Source organism: Mixophyes fleayi, chromosome 5 (genome assembly GCF_038048845.1).
Source record: "Mixophyes fleayi isolate aMixFle1 chromosome 5, aMixFle1.hap1, whole genome shotgun sequence".
Lineage (NCBI taxonomy): Eukaryota > Metazoa > Chordata > Amphibia > Anura > Limnodynastidae > Mixophyes > Mixophyes fleayi.
This window is the reverse complement of record NC_134406.1, coordinates 23,732,310-23,757,584: the sequence shown is the minus strand read 5'-3', so window position 1 is coordinate 23,757,584 and position 25,275 is coordinate 23,732,310. Positions and strand designations below refer to the sequence as shown.

Genomic DNA, 25,275 nt, shown 5'->3' with positions numbered 1-25,275 from the left:
CTGCTATTTCACACTTCAATGTAATTGCCGTTCTCAAGATGCAAATACAATTCTGTATGTTCTGCCACCAGTGGTTGAAAAGTATTTAAGGCATAGGCAAAGCCCTAAGAGCGTGGCGGGCGGGCGATGGTTTGTGGCCACGTTCGTAAATGCTGGTCATTGTGCGGAGAGGGAGCTCCCTTGGGCAGTAGAGAAAAAGTAACGATGAGAGGAAATTGCATTCTAGATCTTCTTGCCAAAAGGAAGCCAGGGGAATGGACATGAAAAATGAAGGACACAGAGTACCAGAAAAAAAATTAAATTCACTATTTTGGCCACATGTGTTTTTAAATACGGGTAGGTCTGAGACCAGTACCCTGAAAACAGGCCGTTGTTTGTACCCAGACTACTATTAATTTGTAAGAAATAAAGCAATAAACTAAGCTCTTAGCAGTTAGAATTCAATCTTTGCAGCCCAGGATAACATAGCCCCTTTATTTGAATTTAATCTGCTGTAAATACAAATTTGAATATTTGTGGGGGCAGAGCAGACTCATGAGTTACTAGCTCTCCAAAATATCCTTATTTAGTTTGCTAGAACAAAAAGTACCTCTCCCATCTAAACGATTTTATCCATTTAAAGAGAAAACAAATTTAGTTCATTAATCATCTTTTCTTTAAATAGCAAGTTAAGTATTTTTTTAGGCATGCATTTGATTTCTTTTTAGCTATCCTCCTACAAATCGTGATCTCCTTTTTAAAATCTTTCTGGGTGGCAGACAAGTATGCCTGCCAGTCGCGCACACACAAAGTTACAGCTCTCCACTATGTCATGTGAAGGCACAGGGAGGAGGAGGAGAGGGTGATTTTACAGTGCACAGGTTAGGTTGAGCTCAGAAGGGCGGTCCGGAGCCTCTACGCTCACTACATCATGTGCCGTGTGACTGTGGTTGCCATGGTAGTCACATGACACTGTACAGAAACAGAAACCATTAATAGCAGTCTGAACAAGCAAACCAAAGAAAATAGTAATTATTTAGATTCTTCTTATAGTCTGCCACAGTGGGAGTGCTGCTTTAATCTACAATAGCCAGGTGAATGTTAACCTGCTCACACATACGTGTGATTTTAAAGTAGATGTGAGGTATCTGTTATTCATACGTGTGAAAGTGATAGAGAATATTGACTTATGGCAGTTTTACAATCTCAGAACCCATTCACACGTACATAACTTTATAATGTATAAGAATTCTATGTTATGACTAATGCACGTTTGACAACACAGAATTTTCAGCCCACGTCTCATAGGGTTTCAGAACTTTAATCATCATCTATTTTATTTATATAGCGCCACTAATTCCGCAGTGCTGCACAGAGAACTCATTCAAATCAGTCCCTGCCCCATTTGTAGCTTACAGTCTAAATCCCCTAACATACACACACACACACACACACACACACACACACAGTCCAAGAGAGACTAAGGGCAATTTAATGGCAGCCAATTAACCTACTAGTATGTGTTTGGAGTGTGGGAGGAAACCGGAGCACCCGGGGGAAACCCACGCAAACACGGGGAGAACATACAAACTCCACACAGATAAGGCCATGGTCAGGAATTAAACTCACGACCCCAGCGCTGTGAGGCAGAAGTGCTAACCACTAAGCCATCGTGCTGCCCACGCTTTGCATTCCAAACTAAAAAAATGCAAATATTGCTTTAAATATGTGCTTTAAATCATTTACAATTTGATCACATGTGTTTATAGAACCAAAATTCCATGCTACATCTGTGAATTGGATGAAAGTATGGAACTGAGCTGTAATTTGGCGCCTTTTCAAGCTGGGTGGGTACGAGTACATTTATACCCTGATGCGTCAAAGGGTTAAAAAAAATGTGAACGCCATTTTCAAAACTCCACATTAAAAGGCATGAATTTATACATGGTGAAATGAGGATTGGGTGTTTTATGGTAACACCAGTTGTACAATTGACTTGGAAGCTCCCGTGATAATGTATCTGAATGGAGGTGGTATTTTGCCATACACATCATTTATGTTGTAAGCATTCTATACAGCATGGCTTATTAGACAATATGGTATTTAGGTGTAATGTTTGCACTAAACCATAGCAGCCAATCAAACATTTGCTTTCATTGTCTTGAAAAATAAAACCTAATTTCTGATTGGTTGGTGTGGTTCTGTGCAAATTTCCCACCTAAATGCAATGTTAATAAATAAGCTCTAATTTATGTGGTGTTTTTAAACAAGGTAAGAATGGAGTTGCCTACTCCCCCGGAATGTCCAGGAGACTCCCAAATTCCAGGTAGGTCTCCCGCATGTAGCGCTCTATTGTGGCACATAGTCTCAAATTGACATGATCTCATATTTGCCTTACGAGGGGTGGGGCCAGAATGGAGGAATTCTTCTCTTCCTGCACATTCTTATGCGGACAGTCAGGGGAGGGCTGGCAAATGTTAGCCCAGGGGGCAAGATTCCACTCAGCAGCCTATTAGGAACATTATAAAGGAAAGAAATGCAGGTGGGCCAGTGACCCAGCCCAAGGTAGCCCAGTATGGGACAGACCCGGTGTGCAGATGCCCCCCGCCCCCAGCCCAACCTGCCCCTGTGGATGGTGACGTTTTCTCCTCTCCTCACACTCCTGCACAGTACGTAGAAGTAACAATCATTACATGCCAGCTGCTGCTGCTGGGAGTAGTAGTTCCACAAGCACAGACCACAAGCTTTTCATAATGCTTAATCTCACCCAGTCACAGGCATGTAGATGGACAATTACAGATCTTCAGGACCTCCATCCCACTCTCCAGGGACTCCCTCGTGGTATAGGGGTCTTCCAAGCGGGCTCTTCAATGGGGTACCTGATAGAAGGGGCTCTCAGCCTCTCACCGCCTTTCTGCCTGTGGTGCCAACCTGTGTCTACTGTGCTGGTGTCGTGCCTAGGTTACCCCTGAAGGTGGGGATCCCATTGCTGGTGTCTTGCTGCTGTCCTTCAACCACTGGGACTCTTATAGTTACTGAGGTTTTCTTCCCCACTTTAATCAAACTGACCCTCCCAGTATCTTGGGGGCACTCCCAGATTTTGAGGAAAGCCCTCTGGTGCCTCCTGAAAATTCGGGGTATGCATACCCCTTAATCAGTCCTTAATGTGCCACTAGGGGCAACTGCCACACTCCCCTTTTTGCTAATGGAGGACTTGAAATAGCACGTGTCCATACCTTTCTATTTACCCCTACAGGGGCTATTACAGAACTGGCTTCTCCTCACCGGTCCCAGGTCCCCGGCAATATGGCTGCTTTCCACACTATTCGTGGCATCCTGTGAGGCTCACCCCCCACCACCACCACCATAATTAGGGGGCGGGGCCTATTTCCTGTAACACTGTAGGCGGTACTCTGTATGGATATCGCGTATAATACAGGTTGTTGGAGGTCATGTTGTTATCTTGCAGATGGAGGGAAGACAGAGAAATCTTACTCAATAATTGTAAGGGGTAGGGCAGTGTTGGTAGTAGAGATGTTCACTGACCCTCGTGTTCTGGTTTTAGTTTTGGATTTGGATCTGGATTAACTTAGTGTTTTGGTTTTGGTTTTGGATCCCAATTTTTTTTATAAAATCACAATTTTTTTTGCTAAAATCACTTAGTTTTGCTTCCCCCCCCCCCCCTACATTATTATTAACCTCAATAACACTAATTTAAAGTCATTTGCAGTCAATTTTGACACCACCTCACAGGTCACAAGACTGCAGATTTAGAAGACCAAGCCTGCCAGACCTGTTATTTCTATTTCAGCAATGACAATTAGCAATGGAGCTCTCCTGAATGTCACTGGAGACTTTGAAGAACACTGTTACCCCCTCCTCTTTCTATTCTACCTATGACGCTGCCCAACTGCACTAGAGACTGCCAAGAACTGTGCTACCCCTTCTGTGTTCCTCTTTGAAATGGCACTGGATCGCCGTGGGGGGTGGTACTTATAGAATCCAAAGCTCGCAAGATCCGACGACGACGTAGCAATGACGTTTTGCCTTGTTTTCAATTCCAAGGACGCGCGAAAGTACCGAGCCGAGCTCGGATCTGCTAAGTTCGGGTGTGTACTGTTCTCGGGAGACCAAGCCTAAGCATCTTTAATTGGTTTTAACAGGTAGTCCATTATCAGTGTGAAATTACATTTCTCGATTATGCCAAAATAAATCTACTATTACGCTTCTCGATCTTGTTTATTAAAGAGAAACGACGTTCGGCTGATTAAAAATATTAACCATTGCTGAACCCCCTTTTTACGTCCCCCATCGGGTCGCTAATAGAGAAGAACTGGGAGCTGGACCACAATGTTTATCTGAAGGCAGCTGCTGTGTTTCACGAGAATTCCAAATGTCCAGTTTTAGCCAGATAGCAGAATAGGAGCGTTCTGTTTGTTCTATTGAATCGGACTGAAAAGACGGATTCCTCCTATGAACTGCGGCTGCTGCCGTTAGTCCGGCTCCTAGCTACAGGTATCTAGCGGACTCCCACGGTTATTTGTGACGTGAGTGGGGCAGGACATAAAAGGGGGACAATACAAAAGTGGGACCCTCTGTTTAATGTAAGCACGACATTAACATAGCTGTCAGTTTATCTGATTTCCTATGGTACCAAAACAGCCATTGTGGCCAGATTTATTGATCATCTAGGAAAACAAAAGAAGATTGTACCTGAATAAATTGCTGAGTACAATTATTTAAATATAATTGAAACAAATGTAATGATATATTGAATAAATAGCCAACTTAATAACTCACTTCAGAAGAAATAATACATATGTAGCCTTTAATGATATTTATTGCATTGCTATGATGCTCCTTCTTCCACTGTGTACTTTTGACAACCTTGAAGTGTCACTATTCTGACTGCTGTCTATTTCGGGCTGTCTACGCCCTATAACTACTGCAGACAACTACAGTAAAGAAAGCCCCCAACATCACACAAGAAACAACCACTGTCCAAGATTTTCTACTTCAGTTTTATTTAAGTTCCATAACACTTAAAAATTCTATCTTGACAAAAGTTCTCCAAGAATACATATTCTCTGGAATAGCGCATCCATGGTATAGACCTAAATCTCACTGATCACGAAACTGAATTAGTTTCATAGTAAGTAGGACGCTCCTGTATATAGTTAAAATGTGTCTGACTCCAGAGTAATCTTTAATAGTGTCTGGGAGCCTGTCCTTGTCTTCTACTGACTGCCAGCAGCTCCTTATGATGAGAGCAATGCTCACATGATGCTGAATGTGGCCTAAGTTTCTCAACCACGGTTGGCATCGAAGTAGGGAAGACAGACCCGCTCTTTGTTCCTTGTCTTACAGACTTCGCCAACAAAAATGCCAACTGGCATCTCTGCAGACCACACATTAGGACTCATACTAAAATATAAACACTGAAAACAGTGTAATAGGCATTTTCCCACAACAAAATACGTTTTCTAGGTTATATAGACACAACAGTGCAGTAGGTAAGCCGTCTGTGTCCTGTGTTTTGTAATATCATATACTACATAATGCACAGCCTGTAATATCTTATTTTGTTGTCTAAGACAGCATGGCGTCTATTTATGAAGACTGGCGCACTAGTAACTGGAGAAAAAGATGCTATAATTCGTTGCATTAGGACCTTTGGTTTCATTTTCTAAACTGGTTTAAAAAAAATATTAGCTGGAATCTGATATGTTGCAAAGGGTTTTCGCTGCAGTTTTGTCACTGAGCTCCAGATTACATAAATGTCCCCAAAATAATTTAGTTAGGGTGTTATAATACTGAGCAGTTATAGAAAAGGAAGGTAAAACTAATGGACTAATTCACCAAAACCACCATGGTGAGAATTGCTGTTAGGAGCAACGGTGCTTTTTATGGATTCTCAGCAAACTAACAATTCCAGAATGTTTAGCGAATCTTTTAACAATGGAACAAAGTTTTTCAAATATACATCTTATTAATTGTGGTTGTGGTAATGAAAAAAAACGAACAGCAAAGCCACTCATTAATAAAGTAAAAGGATATAGATTGTAAGCTTGAGAGCAGGGTTCTCTTACCTCTGTGTCTGTATGTATTACCCAGTATTGTTGTATTACTGTTTATGCCCAATTGTAAAGCGCTATGGAATCTGCAGGCGCTACAAAAATAAATGTTGTTGATGATGATATACAGTGTTTTCAGATCTCATGTCAATATCGAAGTCAAATAATTAGATATAATCGTTCCAAATTAACATCTATCAATCTGATTGTTTTTGTCTGAAAATATGCGAATAGCACGCAAATGTAGCAGAGGTTATAGTTAAATATAATAATGTTAAATATACTTTAGTGAGATCTCAGGTTCAGGATATAGGAAACATATCATGTCTAGTACCATGGCCTTATCTGTGTGGAGTTTGTATGTTCTCCCCGTTTTTGCGTGGGTTTCCTCCGGGTGCTCCGGTTTCCTCCCACACTCCAAAAACATACTGGTAGTTTACTTGGCTGCTATTAAATTGACCTTAGTCTGTCTCTCTATGTCTGTCTGTGTGTTAGGGAATCTAGACTGTAAGCTCCAATGGGGCAGGGACTGCTGTGAGTGAGTTCTCTGTACAGCGCTGCGGAACTAGTGGTGCCCTATATAAATAGCTGCTGCTGATGATGATAGTATCATTCTAATCTATTTATCCTCAGACGTCCAGTTCAATTGCCTAAGAGATCGCACCTTGCGTATGTTAGTTATGCATTACAGGGAATAAATGATCAGAATGGTATTGTGTGTGTAATGTAAATAGACCAGTTTGAACCAGCTTTCGTCAGAAAGATTAGTATGCAGCTGTTGGACAGCTGACCCCCACCCTTGGGGGGCATCATTTAAACTGACCAATGACCTGCATTATACTGGACTGTCCTGAACCCTGAACCTATGGAAACATGGCAAATCATCTGTATTGTTTTCACTGTTTGACTGACTGTATATAAGCAGGAGCTCTGGGACCAACAGACAGTCTTTTTGACCACAGACTTTAGGACTGAATCATCATCATCACCATTTATTTATATAGCGCCACTGATTCCGCAGCGCTGTACAGAGAACTCATTCACATCAGTCCCTGCCCCATTGGAGCTTACAGTCTAAATTCCCTAACATACACACAGACAGAAAGAGAGAGACTAGGGTCAATTTGTGATAGCAGGCAATTAACCTACTAGATATTTTTGGAGTGTGGGAGGAAACCGGAGCACCCAGAGGAAACCCACGTAAACACAGGGAGAACATACAAACTCCACACAGATAAGGCAATGGCCGGGAATTGAACTCATGACCCCAGCGCTGTGAGGCAGAAGTGCTAACCACTGAGCCACTGTGCTGCCCTGAATGACTGTATGCTGGATCCAGGGCGTCTGCGTATGTAATCGGCTGTACTTGGTTTATTGAATTATTACTCTGCTACTTTTTACTATTAAACCGTATTGTGAGTTGGAACCACACTATTTGAAGTGGACAATCTTCATAGAATAGTGACTAGACGTACATAACACCAACTTTTTAAAATTCTTCCCAGGGACACATTACTGTTTGGCAGGTTCATCATTCAAGTACAGAGTATTGTGTAGTACTGTTTAGATCAGCCGTGGGCAACAGATGGCCAATGGGCCGCCAGTGGCCCGCTGAGCCTTCATCTGGGGCGTCACAGCCAGCTACTCATAATTTTATCTGATTTGGGGCAGCCGTCCTCCTCTGCACAGTGCAGGGAGGCCAAGCAGCATCCCTGGGGGAGGAGGGGGTACACTGTGTGGTCCCCTGGAAGGTCGGACAGGCTCTCCCCCTATTTCACGTTGCCCCTCACTGGACTAGATGAAGCTTAGTGCATTAAAGTCCTTATTGTGGCATGTTGCTATATTAGAATTTAGGCAAACATTTACACCACTATTTATACATCTCGTTTGAATTTGTCCCTCTTGCTTTTACATTCTGATGTTCTCTTACATTGTTCTTTACAGAGGCTATAGATTGCAATCCCAATTCCTGACATAAGCAGTAGGCCCAAGTCATGGTGATCGGGTATATTCTAATTTAGTAATTGTGTATCTCATATGGTTCATTCTACCCAATATGGCCTGACCATTGTTTTATTGGTTACACCGCTGGGAGGTAGAGACCAAGTAGCACAAAGAGAAAATGAAACCGGAAGCCATAAATAAAATTTATATAAAAGCATTTTTAGGATGTCCCCTGATCAGTGCTGCCTTAGGCATGTGCCTACTTGGGCTACTGGTGAAATAGAAACTAGATGTTGTACCTTGCAGAGAAATGATAGCTCAGATTAAGGCTGGGTATGGTTGGTGCAAGAGTTAGATTAGAACAAGAAAGTAGGGACAATGTACACTTTTCATGAGTCAGCAAGTCATACTTGTGTATTATACAACCTAGCGGTTTACTAACCTCTGCAGTGACACTCGAAATTTCCAGTGACAATACAGTACCTGTAATAATTTAATAGTTTCACTATAAAAACACCTCCCCCAGCCAAGAGGGCGCTTCTAACAAAGGTTTTGTTCACATTATATTTAAGAGGGGGCTGACAAAGAGTCTGGGGTAAGAATTGTAGCATGGGTCACACCCATGATAATAATATGCCAGCCCCAGTCTGATGGTAATTGGGCATGCTTAAAAAAAAAAAAAAAAGTCACTCTGTAGAACTACAAGTGCCAGCATGCACATGGCTGTCAGATCACGCTGGAGCTTGTGGAATTACTAGAACCAGATTGCAGAGGCTTGCTGGTACATGTGGTTCCACAAGCGTACATAATGGTAAACTAAATAAAACAAATTGCATGTTTTAATCTTTTATTTGAAATAGATACCCACCTAAATTCCTCGATTCCCACTTTATTAATCCGCCTAAATCCACTAGGAATCTTCTTTCCTCCTGTCGGCTAAACTAGTTTTCTAAAACAGTTAAGAAATTACGAGGCCGAAAAATCAATATGCAATATCCACTTATTCGTTAGGTGGCTCTCATCAACCACCTTTCACAACAAGAGACGTTTAAATACACGGAGGGCATAGGGACAGCAACTCGTATGGCTTATGGCTGATGAAAGAAAAAAAAAATCTTCCTATTCAGTGTTACTTAAAATGCAAGCACTTATTTTTTCAATTCTCACAGCAGAGCAGCGGATCCTTCAGCATTCCACTAATAAGCTCACTTGTGATTTCAGCTGAAATTCTTCTTTTTGAACCTGTCCTTGACACAAGGCTGTCAAATATAGCCTATTTATTAGGCAGATAATGATGTTTGGAAAATATATAATTTAGTCATATATGTGAGCTTATACTGAAACATTTTCATACTGAACTCAACTTCCACTTGTCTATAGTTTCTGAGCAATCCATCTGCATCTAGTATATAATAAGCTGTGTATATGCATATGGTGGGAAGAATACTATTAATTACCGTTGCCATGAAAGACAGGGAAGTTGTTAGGTTAGTTTGTGTGTAGTTATTGCGGAACTCTATATTTCATAGTTAAATGGTGCCTGGTGAGATGAAATTGCCTAAAAACTAAAAAAAAAAAAAAAAAAAAGCAACAGAATTTAGTATTTTCCCTGTTTTTCCACCTTTAAGTGACGGTTAGGGGTATATTTACTAAACTGTGGGTTTGAAAAAGTGGAGGTGTTGCCTATAGCAGCCTATCAGATTATAGCTGTCATTTATTTAGTACATTCTACAAGATGACAGCTAGAATCTGATTGGTTGCTATAGGCAACATCTCCACTTTTTCAATCCTGCAGTTTAGTAAATCTAGCCCTTAAAATGATTGGCAGTTGCCTGCTATAACTTTTTCTAAATGCCTAGCTGTATCTTTTTGACTTGATTCTGTGCTTCCTAGCCAAGTGTTTGTATAATCAGAAAGAGTTGTTTATTTTTATTGCCAAGGTATACAACATGAACTTGCTCTATGGATACAATTGAATCCAATGCAGACAGAGCAGCTCTGTGTCACATCCAAGGACACTACATAAATCCAGCTGTTCCTAATAATATAATATATAACTAAAAATACAGAAGGCAGACATAAAGTAATGTATTTAGTAGGCGGCATGAACAATATATTTAGGGGGACATGTACAAGCCAATAAATTAAACTCTGAACGCGGAAAAGCCCTTTGCATTTCGGAGGTTAAACTGTTAGTTCCTGTGGGAACAGATGTTGTGTTTGGTAAAGTAACACGGTTGTGTATGCTTCCCTGCGCGTGCCGTTCATTAGGTCAGAAGAGCAGCAGTTTGCACTTGTTGCCAACTGTTGTTCAGTCTGAAAGCGAATTATATTTTGATGTTCAGAGCGAGGTCTGAGGTCTGAGGTTGAGCGGCTTCAGGCAAACTACACGCAGGCGGCTCAGATTGACTTTTTCTTTCTTTAGTTAGTGTCAAGCAGAGCAAAGCATCAGTTCCAACCAATGTGCAGTAATTATGTTAATACAGTAATAAAAACACAACAGGGGTAAGATGTGCAAGATCCATCTGAATGGGAGCTATGGTGTGTTTAATCTACTTGAGACCATATGTTTTATGTGCATTTGTGGTTCGCAGGCAGGTCCAGGTGACTTTCAAGGTACAAGGTCATTTTAGCGTTGTTAAATTATTGTAATTGTTATTATAGATATTACATTATCATAATGGACTTTTTTGTTTATAAAAGGACATTAACCTCAAAGTTGTTATTTCTTTATGTTTATTGTATGCAGAAAAATAATAGTGAAAATACTGTTTGGTTGTATGTTCTATTTTTGTATAAGACCTTTCTGTGGGAGAGAGTGAGTTTGTTTACACATAGCTGCTGGTACTTGGTGGACCTTCTGCTCCGTCTCCTTTCCTCTAACCCAGTGGTTCTTAACCTTGTTGGAGGTACTGAACCCCGCAAGTTTCCTACGTGCATTCACTGAACCCTTCAAAGTTGGAAAAATAAATGTAGTTTTTTTTTCAAGTTAAAAACATAGAGATATATATTTTATTAGTGCACAAAATGAACCATGCATCAGTTGCACACTGTGTTCAAAACTAACAAAACATGGATGTCACACAAAAACATAACTCAATAAATATTTACTGCAAATCAATGTGACTTTTGCTGTTGCCTTTTACAGACAAGTTCAGAAATGCGCAGCTTCTCCATGGCAAGTACCACTCTCATATCATTTTCGCAACAAAGTCTGTTCCTTTTCTTCGTTTTTATGTCTACCATCCTCGAAAAAGAATTGCTTGCAAAGATACATTGTAACAAACCGTATGAGTATCTCGAGGGCTTTTTAGCAATAAGAGGGTACGGTACGATCTGGTGACACAAAACGTTGAGAGCGTTGTTGTTCTGAAGAGTTGCTGTTGAACCTGGCTCAGCTGAAGTTCAATGACTTCTTCGAAGTACTCATCATTGACATCTGCTGTCGTAACACTAAACGTGAACGGCTGTCTCATCCCTGCTGGATATGACTCTCTGGTGGGGAAGTATCCGTCGAGACACTTTGCAAGCTCATCTAAGTGCATGGCAATTGCTTGCTTCATTTCCCCGGGTACAGAAATGTATCCGACTCCAAACTCATCTTCGATCTTACTTACACAGTCGTCCAGCAGGGGAAAGTTTGGGAAGTTATCATTCTCTGTTCGTTATTTCCATAAAGGTAGCTTTTTTTTAAAAGCTTTCAGGTCTTCTTCCGCTTCGATGATGTTGACTCCACCCACCTGCTGATTGAGATGATTGAGAGCATCGAAGATATGGGCCATGTACGTCAAAATGACAATGAACTCAAAGCAATCTGTATGACAATGTTGGTGCTCTCGCAAAAACGGCTACTTCCACACGCATGGCAAAAACACAGTTCAGCACCTTTCCCCGGGATAACCACCGAATGTTAGAATGGTACAGAAGTACCTCGAATTCAGAGCCCATTTCATTACACAGCTCTTTGAAGATCCGGTGCTTCAGAGCACTATTTCGCTCATAGTTAACACATTCCACTACAATTTTTAATACTTCTGCCAGTTTTGGAGGCAAGGTTTTTGTTGCCAACGCAAGCTTGTGCAGAACACAGTGCGTAACAATGATGTCTGGTGCAGCGACTATCACCAGCGCACCAAAACCAGAGTTTGTTCCCAGCATGGCTGGAGCATCGTCCGAACAAATTGCAGAAACCATATCCCAGGAAAGATCGTTGTCTCTGAAGAAGTCATCCACAAATTTCTTCATGTTGGCTGCCTTAGTTGTTGTTGTAAGAGGCTTACAAAATAAAATATCTTCCTTTATCATGTCGTCTTTCGCATAGCGCACAAATACAACAAGCTGGCGTAGATTGGAAACGTCAGTGGTCTCTTCCAGTTGGAGGCTGAATTTTGCAGGGCTTGAAATCAGATCTGCAACTACTTGAGCCAAGATGTCATTGCTCATGTTATCTATTCTGCTGCTGATGATGTCATTTGACAGAGGAATTTGGGACAACTTATTTTCAGCAGCTTTTCCCAGCATGATATTCGCCATCTTCAATGCAGCTGGTTTTACCAGTATTTCACCAATGCTGTGTGGTTTTCCCTGCTTTGCGATCAGGTATGCAAATTCATTTGATGCAGTTAAGATCCGTTTGTCGATGGGTACAAAGCCAAAAACAGGCAAATCTGGCTCTCTTCACCTTGAATTCAGCAAGATTTGTGTTCTTGTATTTCCCATCTCCATGCAGCTTTAAGAAGTGTTACCTTAGTTTTGCCGGTGCTAGACTAGAATTGCTCAACTTGGCATTGCAAATCATGCATTGAGGACGCTGACTTCCATCACATTCTGTTATACACGTGAATCCATATTGTACGTATTCGTCCGACCACTTTATTATTTTGCTCACCATAGTACGAAGGGATTGTAATATTGTCACAAATGACGTACAATCACGGCAGTCACAAGTACAATCACGGCAGTCACAAGTCAACTACTGAGCGCACCAAGTTCCCTGCAGCACAGATATCAAGGTCAAGCGAGCAGCCAATGATGGCCATGCTGAGGGTGACGTCGTGAATCATACGAGTGGGGTGAACGGCAGGGCTACCAGGTCGTGCCATGTATGGCATTTTTTGCCATAAATTACGCAACAAATTTTATAATTTGCCATAAATATTCATCAGTAGCCTTCAGTTTCTTATGGTGAAACATTAAAAATGCCATACAAGTATTGTGTGAATTCCAAAAGTATATTAATGCACCTGGCAACCCTGGCGAACGGAATGGACACACACCTCCGCCGAACCCCTGAGACTAACTCACCGAACCCCTGGTGTTCGATCAAACTCAGGTTAAGAACCACTGCTCTAACCTTTCTCCTGATAGGAAAGTAAAGTAGATTTATGTGCAGTGGGAAATCGGAGTGGTGAGAGAAATTGACATCGGATCGTGTCAACTAGGAAGCGGGTGGGATCCAGGAGTAAGGGCTATGCTCCCGGGGTCCAGGAGAGCTGCCCAAAATTTGTGAGTCTTCCAGACATTCCTGGAGCGTATGATACAAATCCTTTTATTACCTATGTTTGTAGGAATTTAAGGAATTTAATTTGTCTTTGTACAGTAGAAAACTATATTTTTATTATTGTTTATAGTAAACCAGCTATATATTCTGTAATATTATACATATGTAGCTGAATAAATAATATACTTGTAATATTCAATAAATGTTTTGTGACGGTATGTTGAAGGAAAAAAAATAACCCATGAAAATCCATGTAAACTTACCAGTAGCCGTGTGCATGACCTTTACCCCATCCCCAAGAACAGGGGTACTCCTAGCTCCACCTGAACGGAGTGTCACATTGTCATAAATATAGACTTAGCCCACAAGATGGCTATCTCAGTTTTTATTTCTGAAAATAGCCTTGTTATATTTTCCCACTCTCCCGGAATGTCCAGGAGACTCCTGGGCAGTTCTCTCGGATCCTGCGTAATTCCTAGTGGGTAGGTCTTCGATGATGCAAGTCGCGTTATTTTGTCCCCGCCCCTGCGATGCGATGACGCCAATGCTCCACCCTCTTTGCACCTCCCACTTGACCTCTTGACTTCTAACGTTGCCAACTATGACCTTTGTTTAGTTAAACGGTGACATCCACACGTCCTTGTAACATACAGGAGGCGGAATGTTGCTGCTTTACAAGTGACACATTTCTCATCATTTAATGATTGCAAACCCTTTGCATTAATGAATAAGGAAAAACAATGTTATTGTAGCTAATGACTGTTATCTGCTGATTCTTTACCCCCTACTGCTCACCTGGAGCTGTAAATTAATTGGATCACTTTATAACAGCCGTCCTGACATTGTAAAAGACATTGGGAGAAAAGAAATAAATTTAGCAGATTAAAGTTGATTTGAGAACTGGCGAAACCTTGTAAGATTTCAGCCATTTTCATTTGTATTATTGTCTATTGATATTTATGTAGCCCATAACATTGTTACATAGCCGTATTTACATGGAATTATTCAGGCACAGTTGACTATCTAACCAAGATTACCATCTATGGTGGGACACAAGGCAGTAACACCCTGGGACATGTAATCTGCTCTCCAGTTAGAGTCAGTATAACCACTGAACGTTTTTCCCCTTCATCCAAGCGTTATTACTGCCAGTTTACTTACCAACACATTTCAATGAAAGGTTTATAACCATCTGGGTTTACCATAGACTAATCTGCTTTAGACAGGGTACCCAAATGGAGTTTTAAAAAAACAAGTTAAAACACCAGTGTAACCGCAAATCTTTGTGTGCGGTCATTTTAATTTTATTAATATTGTGTTTGAAGTGTGTTCACCACATGCTTCCTGTGGTGTGTAAGAACTTCTCAGTATTGTTCAGAGTGGTCCAAGAAGGTCGACGACAAGCATCCCGATAGATCACCATCAGCTATTTATATAGCGCCACTAATTCCGCAGCTCTGTACAGAGAACTCACTCACATTAGTCCCTGCCCCATTAGAGCTTAAAGTCTAAATTCCCTAACATACACACACAGACACAGACTAAGGTCAATTTAATAGCAGCCAATTAACCTACTAGTATGTTTCTGGAGTGTGGAAGAAAATCAGAGCACCCGGAGGAATCCCACGCAAACACGGGGAGAATGGAGCAGTGGAGCTCTCCTGAATGTCACTGGAGACTTTGAAGAACACTGCTACCCCCTCCTCTTTCTTTTCTACCTATGACGCTGCCCAACTGCACTAGAGACTGCCAAGAACTGTGCTACCCCTTCTGTGTCCCTCTGTGAAATGGCGCTGGATCACCGTGGTGGCTGATACTTATATAATCCAAAGCTGGCGAGATCCGACAACGTAACAATGACTTTTGCCTAGTTTTCAATTCCGAGGGCGCGCAAAAAAACCATATTCAAAGCAGGACTCATTCAAATCAGTCCCTGCCACATTGGAGCTTACAATCTAAATCCCCTGACATACACACACAGACACACACACACACACACACACACACACACACACACACACAGACAGAGCGAGAGACACTAAGGGCAATTTAATAGCAGCCAATTAACCTACCAGTATGTTTTTGGAGTGTGGGAGGAAACAGGAGTACCCGGAGGAAACCCACGCAAACACGGGGAGAACATACAAACTCCACACATATAAGGGAGTGGAACAGACGGTAAAACAATATTGAGCAGATTAGAATCCTGCGGATGTACGGTGTCCCGAATTGTAAATTGATCCAAATAGGAGGGGGAGGAGGAGAAAAAACAACGACAGTTGCATATGAAAAAACAGTCTCCAATAGTCCAGCACAATAAAATGAAATAAATAAAATGAACAAAATAAATGTCCAACGGAAGGAATAGTGAGAGGAAAGGGGTAATATTACTTGCGCTTGAACCAATCCAGGATGCAGCGGAGATCCTGATGTAGCGATGATAGACCTGGTGTAATCCGTGTGGGGTCCAAACCTAAGATGGGTGATCCTCGCGAGGATTATTCAGTGTATAATCCAGAGACCGAGAGAATGGAAAGTTTGGAGAGCAGAGTAGCGAGCGGGATGTCGGCGTGCGTGCCAGCTGTGGAACGCACGCTTCCTGACTGTCACGACCGGATGTGCACAAACCGGAAGTGATGCGTGATAGGCCGACGCGTTTCGTCACCTAGGTGACTTTTTCAATCACTTGATCACTGCCTTGAAAAAGTCACCTAGGTGACGAAACGCGTCGGCCTATCACGCATCACTTCCGGTTTGTGCACATCCGGTCGTGACAGTCAGGAAGCGTGCGTTCCACAGCTGGCACGCACGCCGACATCCCGCTCGCTACTCTGCTCTCCAAACTTTCCATTCTCTCGGTCTCTGGATTATACACTGAATAATCCTCGCGAGGATCACCCATCTTAGGTTTGGACCCCACACGGATTACACCAGGTCTATCATCGCTACATCAGGATCTCCGCTGCATCCTGGATTGGTTCAAGCGCAAGTAATATTACCCCTTTCCTCTCACTATTCCTTCCGTTGGACATTTATTTTGTTCATTTTATTTATTTCATTTTATTGTGCTGGACTATTGGAGACTGTTTTTTCATATGCAACTGTCGTTGTTTTTTCTCCTCCTCCCCCTCCTATTTGGATCAATTTACAATTCGGGACACCGTACATCCGCAGGATTCTAATCTGCTCAATATTGTTTTACCGTCTGTTCCACTCCCTTTCCAATATTAGTGTAGCATTGTACCCTATTTTTTATATGACTATGCTCATTTTATGTATGATGTACTTATGATGTATATATGATGTTCATTTACACCCCTGTATATGGTTCATATGTCCTGTAATCCACCAAATGTATATTTAATACCAGTTGATAAAGGCATTTTTACCACATTAGGCTGATCAATATTATTCCACATCTAGGTTTAGCGCAGAATATTACTGTATTAATGCTCTATCTCAGGTTGGACTAACCTGATATTCTGCTGCTTTTACCTATACATATTCGTAGTGCGCTTCCCCCTGTTCTGTCCACACATATAAGGCCAGGGTCGGGAATTGAACTCATGACCCCGGTGCTGTGAGGCAGAAGTGCTAACCACTTAGCCACCGTGCTGCCCTTTACTGTATTTTTCCCACGTGTTTAACATTTCTGAAAGCTGCAAGCAACGTCAAAATTGATGCAAAACAAAGCTAGCACTATCGGAAAATGTGTGTATTTGGATACATGTGGTGTACGTTATGTTTGAAGGATCACAATAGCACTTTTTATTACACTTTAATACACAATTTTAGAACACACTTTACATTAATGACCGTGAGTGCAAGGCCTTATAGTACTGGCCTATTACAAAGAAGATTAGGACTTCCTGTATACTACTATATAGTTTACTTTGTGGGCTGTTTGAATGTGTATGTTCTAGTTTGACTTACAGGAATAGTTTTATACAGATCTGTTTACTTGAGGGCTCTGCCAGCATATTAATCGGTTATAGTAAGCAATACTAAAGTTTGCAACCTGTTAGATCCTGTTAATCTATGTATTTTAGTAAAATTATGTCTGTAAATGGCTATTATACATTTCAGCATGACCTGTTTGTGTTTTACAGAGCGGTTTACACAGTACGGCCCTAAGAATCTTCGACAAGCTTGGAATAAGTAAGTCTAAAAGCTTATTATATAAACATTATATAAAACATTGTATTTGTTGCATACTAGTTGTACATCCATCTTCCATTGTCTGGTTCTTTTGTCTTTGAAATGCTAAATCTCCAATAATGTATCAAGTTAAATAAACATTATACAATCTTTAACACCACAAATGCAGTAAAGGAATTAATCTTGTAACTCAAAATGTAACTACTCTTGTTGTTTAACAGTTCATTGCATTGGACCTGTAGACGCCAAATATTAGTAAAAACATTACCTAGGCACCTTTCTAGCTTTATTTATTAAATTTTTTATATATATATATATATATATATATATATATATATATATATATACATATATATTGTCTCAAATCAGTTTTAGAGGCTCTGGGGTATATGGCAGCACTTCTCATGCAACAGCCAGGTAATAGCGCACACCAGTGCCTTGGTACATGTAGCCGCAGTTAGGTTTATTTAGCATTATTGTTATAATACAAAACGTAACATAGATCCTAGCCTGTCCAGCTCCAACTAACAGAATAAAGAATTTCCTCTCTAAGGTGGAAGGACCTAGTGTCCCACATACACATAAAATAACAGACCTACAGGTAACAATGACAGTGTCTCTCAGAATGACTCTGACCTGTTCCCCAGGCAGTGAGAGGTTGAGGAAACAGCCCTCACTAACAGCACCTCATAGGTGCAACTTCTGGCCTTGAGAGAGAGGATAAGCGAAACGCGTTCTAGTTGTCTCACCAGACTCCACTTGCTTCAGCTTAAAACCACAGTTAGTTATGTCTGTTGGCAGCTAGCAATTCACTTTCCTATTGAAATAGGTCTATACACCAGTTTTAATCAAATGCTAGCAGCAATTACAGGATATTGTTACCAGATAGCTCTAAAGCTGTTATCATTTCTAGGCAGAGAACATAACACTTGTTCCCAACACACTAACAGGTTATAATGGTTTCATACTAAAGGTCAACCTAACAATCCTACTACTCTAATTTGTAAATTATAGCAATCACTACGGGTTAAGAAAAAAATACAATTTTGCACAGATATTGGATACAAATACATGTGTCATCTGCCTATTTATTAGGATGGGAATAAACAGTAGCAGAACTCTAATTCTGCTTAATAACTATAACTATAACAGTGAAAACTGCAATTTTAAAATCACAAATTACACGTTATGTTAAGCACTACACAATATGCACCTTGTTTTTTTTGGTTTGTTTTTTTTAACTATTTATTTTGAAAAATAGGAATGATGTACAGATAACAATCAACAATTAGTACATTTGCAGGAATAGAAACAAAAACAAGGAACAATACAGATCATGGGCATATGTCACTGGTGCTGAAAGTAATTGAGTAGCAAATATCAAAGACAACAACAGGTTGTCATTAAACAGACAGGTAAGTATACAATTGTTATCCAGAGTATTCAGGATACTATAACATTTTTTAACAATATAGTCGTGGGGGGGTACTGGTCGTCACCGAGAAAGAAAGAGAAATAGCACACACTTCCCTTTATTGTCACATTTCCTCATCACTATCCTTCCCCTTCCCCTTTTTAAGAACGGAGACTAATAAATAAAAAAGGGAATTCTTCTTAGAAGGGAGGGGATGTTACACAAGGTATAGGATTATAGGTAAAGCCAAGGAGCCCAAATCTGGTGAAATTTATCATCCTTATCATGCAGGTGGTATGTAATCTGTTCCATCCGGGCAATAAACCAAATATAGGATCGCAAGGCCGCCATAGTGGGGGGTTCAACCTGTTTCCAAGACTTAGCTACTAGACATTGCGCAGCAGCCAGGACATGGGAAGCCAATTTTGCAGATTGTCTATCATTATCAATCAGAGGATAACAGAGAAGAAAAGACCATGGGTCTTTCTGGACAGGGCATGGGAGGAGGGAGGAGAGGAGGGTCCTAACTCGGTCCCAAAAGGAGGATATTTTAGGGCAGGACCACCAACTATGTAGGAAAGATCCCATCTGGCCACAACCCCGCCAACTTAATGGAGAACTAGAGGGGAACATTTTAGTGAGTTTGTCAGGTGTGTAGTACCACCTATAGTATACTTTATATGCGTTCTCCTTCACCAAGGTGGAAATAGAGCTGGTGGCGACTTGGTCTCTTATGGTTTCCCAATAATCCTCCTCTGGGGGGGGCCCAGATCCCTCTCCCACTCCCTCTCATACCTGCCACCTGGAGGTAAGAGTGCATTAAGAATTAAGCTGTAGATAAAGGAGATCGAGCCCCTACCCAAAGGTGAGGAGAGACATAGGGATTCATAGGGAGACTTAAGAGAGGGGAGAGGAGCCCCCCCCCCCGAGGAGAGAGATGCACCTTGTTTTTAACTTCTATTTGTTACGCTGACGGTCTGTTCACAAACTTACAGAACTAGTTTGTGGAGGTCTTCACCTTTAGCAGCCACCTTTCCCATAGAGCTTTATACGCTCACCGATGCTCAGATGCCCCCAGGACTTAACTCCAGATGTAGTGTAAGTTTGTAATACAAAACCGTAGCGGCAGGCAAGGAGGCAGCGTAGATGGTAGCGGATGGTCAGACACAAGCCGAGGTCAGAGGTCACTAGCAAGCGGAATAATCAGGTAACACGCCAAAGATCAGAGTAACAGGCAATACAGCGGGGTCCAAGGTACAGGCAAACAAATCAGGGTCACAGGCAAGGTCCAAGGTACAGGCAGGGGTCATACACAGAAGTTCAATCCAGAAGGTGTACACCAAACAGCACAGGAGCAGGTTAGCAGACAGGGAACTGGACGCTATAACCGGCAATGAGGCTCAGACCTCACTGCCTTAAATACTTTGATGGGCCAATCAGAAAAGAGGAGGACAATCAGCCTCAAGAGGCTGCTAATTAATTTACTAGCTAGAACTGGCATGGATAATAACATAAACCAGGAACATGTATAAATATATAAATTAACCAATTTAAATCATAGGAGAGCTCCCCCAGGTGTTGGAGGATGTTTCTACACCCTCCTACTCTATGCCACAAAGATAAGCTCAAGAAAAAATAACACTGCATTGTAACCAATGCACGCGCCCGGCTGCTAGATCACGTCAGGATGCGGCGTACCGCCGCGGCACGTGACACTATTTCGCTACTTTCCACAAAACCAGGTGAAATTATTTTAATGTATACCAATGAAATTATAAAATTTTAATTAAAATTACATCCCACGGTGCCCTGATATACACTTCCTTTTCTTCAGTTCTTGCAACTTCTAATTAACCAGCAAAGTGTCCGCAAGTTGGAAGACCCAATATGGGCCTTATGAAAAGAGTCCCCTCTTCTTTCTCCATTCATAACCCCAGGGACCCTACACCGTCTCTTTTTGCAGCTGAAAGGATACTTGGGAAGCTCTTTCTCCAAACACAAACAATCTCCCAGGGGTTTTAAAATGCATTTTTTTATATCCCCCATAGGGGAGGTCCAAGGGGCAAGAGGTGGCACGTTATGTGTCATCATGGCCCTGACCCTCACTGTGCAAAGCCACAATAAGCATCATCATGCAGTGAGAGCAGGACCATGATCCCACATTTTGAGCGAATGGCATCAACGCGCCACCCATCGTCATCTTTGAAAGATGGGATCCGGGAGAGTGCCGACTCTTCCCTGAGTCTGGGAGAACTCCCCGAAATTTGTGGTTTTCTTTTTTTTTTTTTTTTTACCCTCCTCCCATAAAGCCCATATTTATGAAGTGAACAGGCTGTTTGCTGTCTTCTCAAAATTCCTCATTGCTGTCTAAAAAAATAAAAGAAATTCTAAGTTTAAACATAAAATATAGATTTTATAAGTATAACATTGTTATTCTAATTGGAACCGTTAACATCTTTGTGTCTAAGGCTTCTGCCTTATTTACCTATCCCCAATATTCAGTCATTACATACATAGCATAATAGTTTATGTACATATTTCTCCCTTAACTCTTACAAGCTGTGCACTTTCTTTCCATTTAAAAAACTTTTTCTAAGATGTTGATATAATTACCCAGTGTTACTATCACAGGTATATTAAAACAGTCCCTCATTAATGTCATTCATTTCAGTCCTTATTCCAGAACATGGATACATGTGTGTCATTTACCAATCAAATGATGTCATCTTGCCTGTGACCTGACAATCATACATTAGATGGCTTTGCTCTTTCTTGTACTGCGGATGCGGCAGGTTTTCAACCAAAAATTGCACTGTCGAAAACAAAAGTAGACTCATTTCTTCTTAATCTCATCATTTATTCCCCAATATAAAGTGCACACAACAGTGTGTTTATTTGTACTTCAGTGCAGGTGTGGATATAGAATATGTGATGGTAAGTCAGCAGTAGGACAGGCTGGTAGAATACTGACTGTAGAGTAAGAGGGACTAGTAGCAGGAATAGGGAGGTTATATGAGCATTTAATGGGTCCTAGGTACTGTGTACATATCTGGAGACCCTACCTTTAAAAATACATTAATAAAATTGAAAGAATTCAGAGAAGGGCTATTGAAATGGTGTATGGGCTGCATGTACATAGAGGAGAGAAGGGACAGAGGTGACACCATAGGATCATTCACCTCTATCAGATGTATTCGTAGAGTTCACCGCGAATTGCACCATTGAGGCTCCAATCCTGGAAGTGAGGGGCCTGCTCTCCTGGGAGTCCGGGAGACCTACTCGGAATTTGAGAGTCTCCAGGACATTTCGGGAGCGTGGGAAAGTATGATATAAAGCGCAGATAAGAACTGCACTATTCCTAAATGCCTCCCACACTCTTTGATCCTTAACTTTTTTCAGAAACAGAGTAGACTTCTGTCTATCCCAAGCATGTTTAAATGTTACTTTTCCTGCACTGCTCCCCATCTATGGAATGTGCTCCCTCTCTCTGTCAGACTCTTCCCAGCCTCCAATGCTTCAAATGCTCCCTCAAAAGTACCTATTCACCAAAGTCTACCAGACCGCTGCCTAATCCCTATCGTTCCCCTCCTTTCCCACTAAGTTGTATATTTACTAAACTGCGGGTTTGAAAAAGTGGAGATGTTGCCTATAGCAACCAATTAGATTCTAGATATCATTTATTTAGTACAGTCTACAAAAAGACAGCTAGAATCTGAATGGTTGCTATAGTCAACATCTCTACTTTTTCAAACCCGCAGTTTAGTAAATAGACCCCTAAGTGTCACCCTCTCGTTCTTCTAGTCCAACTCCTTCCCTGTAGATTGTAATCTCTCACAAGCATTGCTCTCCTTCCCCTTGTTTCCCTCCCTTATCACCTTCCACTACCCTTTCCATCCTTGTAATTGCCCGGGAATTGCCCTTTGTAATACAATTTGATTTTTCTTACCCGCACTTTTCAGTTTTACTTTTAATTTTTGGTGAAATTTTATTTGCTTATGTGACCTATGATTACTTTTGTTTGTAGTATCGCTATGTATGGAACTGTGGCACCCTATCAATAAACCGTAATAATAACAGAAATACAACTGTACTGATTAACCCCAACCCCCCCGTTTTATGTCTGCATAGAGCAACTAATTCCCACAAAATATATTTACATGGTTGTAACTTATGCAGCAGCTCAGAGATATTATTATAGCAATGTACAGTAATTATCAGGGAGATGTCACATTGTGAGCGTTTTATCTCTGGGATGTCTTCTGGGGCTATTTATAAGAGGATCTCTTTCTGGGCACCTCTCACTTGTTGACTTAATTATGTCATTCCAGTTTCATGTCTGAAACCATGTTTCTCCTTCTAGCGCAACAGCAGTAAGATAAGTCACTCCCGGTAACATAATGTAAAATAATGACCAGTAATTGCTGATGATCACTGCACACAGTGACACACATACACAGCAGAAGTACGGGCCTGCGTCTGCCTGGAAACAGCAGTAATGCATTTCACATCATAATGACTAAGTTTAGGCAACAGGATACAGTTCTCACTTTTTTCACACAAGAGTAGAGCACAGATGTAAAATATATAGAATTGTAAAATTCTCTGCCTACTGTTTAATCCTGAACAGATTGTGTGCTCATTACCAACGACCGCGTTCTGGATCTGGCTGTGTATGTAGCAATAGATAGATTCCACTAGGTTTCAAAGCCTGCATATGCTGGTTAGCCCACATTTAATATTGGAAATGACACAATTCTTTGAGCCCCGCCCCCACACACCCACCTGCACGCCGGACCTACCGAGAATCATCTTGCCCATGTTTGCAAGTATGATTTGAAGCACCTATTTTATCGGCAAACCCCAGTATCATGTTTATCCTAATGACTGTCCGTTACTTTATAGAGCATGGGGACTTTCATGTATAAAAGAAAAGTAAACGCAATGGTTTTGTAGACACTAGACAAACACATGTAATTATGTACTGGGTAGCCCATGTTGGCAGTTCAGATGATAATAAAACTTGTGAAGCTCTTATCATACCTTTTATGACACAGAGCTTTATTTACAGGACCTAGTAGTGATAAGAGCAAAGTATATTTGAAATTACAGTTTACAGCCAGTGACTTCACAGCAGTTTGAGGTTCTGCATGATGAGACAAGTAGTGCTTCCATGTGATAATCATCCTCAGAAGGATGACGAGAATGAAAATTTATTCCTGTCCAATGTTCAAAGCTGGTCAGATGAGAATGACAATTTACTACCAACTAAAGCCTAAATCTGACAGGGTAAAGGGTAAATGTGCATAGATAACACAACATCGCTAATTACATTGTACAAAAAAGAAGCAATGCTAGTGCAGATGGTAATGAAGCAAAGAGAAAGAGTGCGGATACATCCTCATCCAATTTATTACGAATTTAAAAATAAATAATGGGCATCAGACGTGTAAGTTGTGCACAATGCAAAGCAGTTGAAAACACACACACACACCTTTAGACAATAGTTAGTCAAAACACACACACACACAGTGACTTATATATTTATATTACAGGCAATAAATGTACTGTTTACTGTTTTAAGTGAAACTATATTTTGTGCGTAGACTTTCTTGAAGATAGGAGCATAAGCTATTATATGAATATTGATCCTGTGGATTTAAGGGAATATAAGAATAATATTTCTTAGGTTAATTTAGAAGTACCTTTGCGAGGAGTTGGTTGACGGTAAGTCATATATAACGGTATTAAATGGTCGTCCATACATTTGCCAGATTATTAAGGAGATTAAAACCCCATAATCAACGGAGGAAATCCTTTTACAAGATGTGATAATGATGAAGAACTAATCATACAACTACATGCAGCTGTCATTCAGAAAGCTTATAAACAGAGAAAAATAAATTACGTGCCCCAGCAACCGCATCTGAGAAGCACAACCACATTGTACTGTGAAGGAAGGTTACTTTATCATAGGCTAAGTGAATCATATAGTGAATACCAGATAATGCCATGGCTGCTAGTTATACCTTATAATGCTTGATGACTTTGCAGGCCGAACATCGTCAGTTTGGAGTTCTTTTGAGAGTGACATTGATAACATAACAATGGTCAAGTGCATAAATAGTTGAATAGTCAGTCGAAGTAACAAGCAGACAAACCTTGAAATGCTATCCCTGCTCCAATGTATGGAAAGGCATCATAGTAGT

At 41.0% G+C, this 25,275-nt stretch overlaps 1 protein-coding gene across 3 annotated transcripts in view; it reads left to right on the top strand.

The window, feature by feature from the left end:
• The window catches only part of CDK14 (cyclin dependent kinase 14), a 453,985-nt gene that overhangs the window by 309,000 nt on the left and 119,710 nt on the right, over positions 1-25,275 (top strand). For all 3 annotated transcript variants that reach the window (XM_075211845.1, XM_075211846.1, XM_075211847.1), the window contains one exon: positions 17,607-17,655. In XM_075211845.1, coding sequence (XP_075067946.1) covers positions 17,607-17,655 — 49 coding nt within the window. The remainder of the gene's footprint in view (positions 1-17,606; positions 17,656-25,275) is intronic.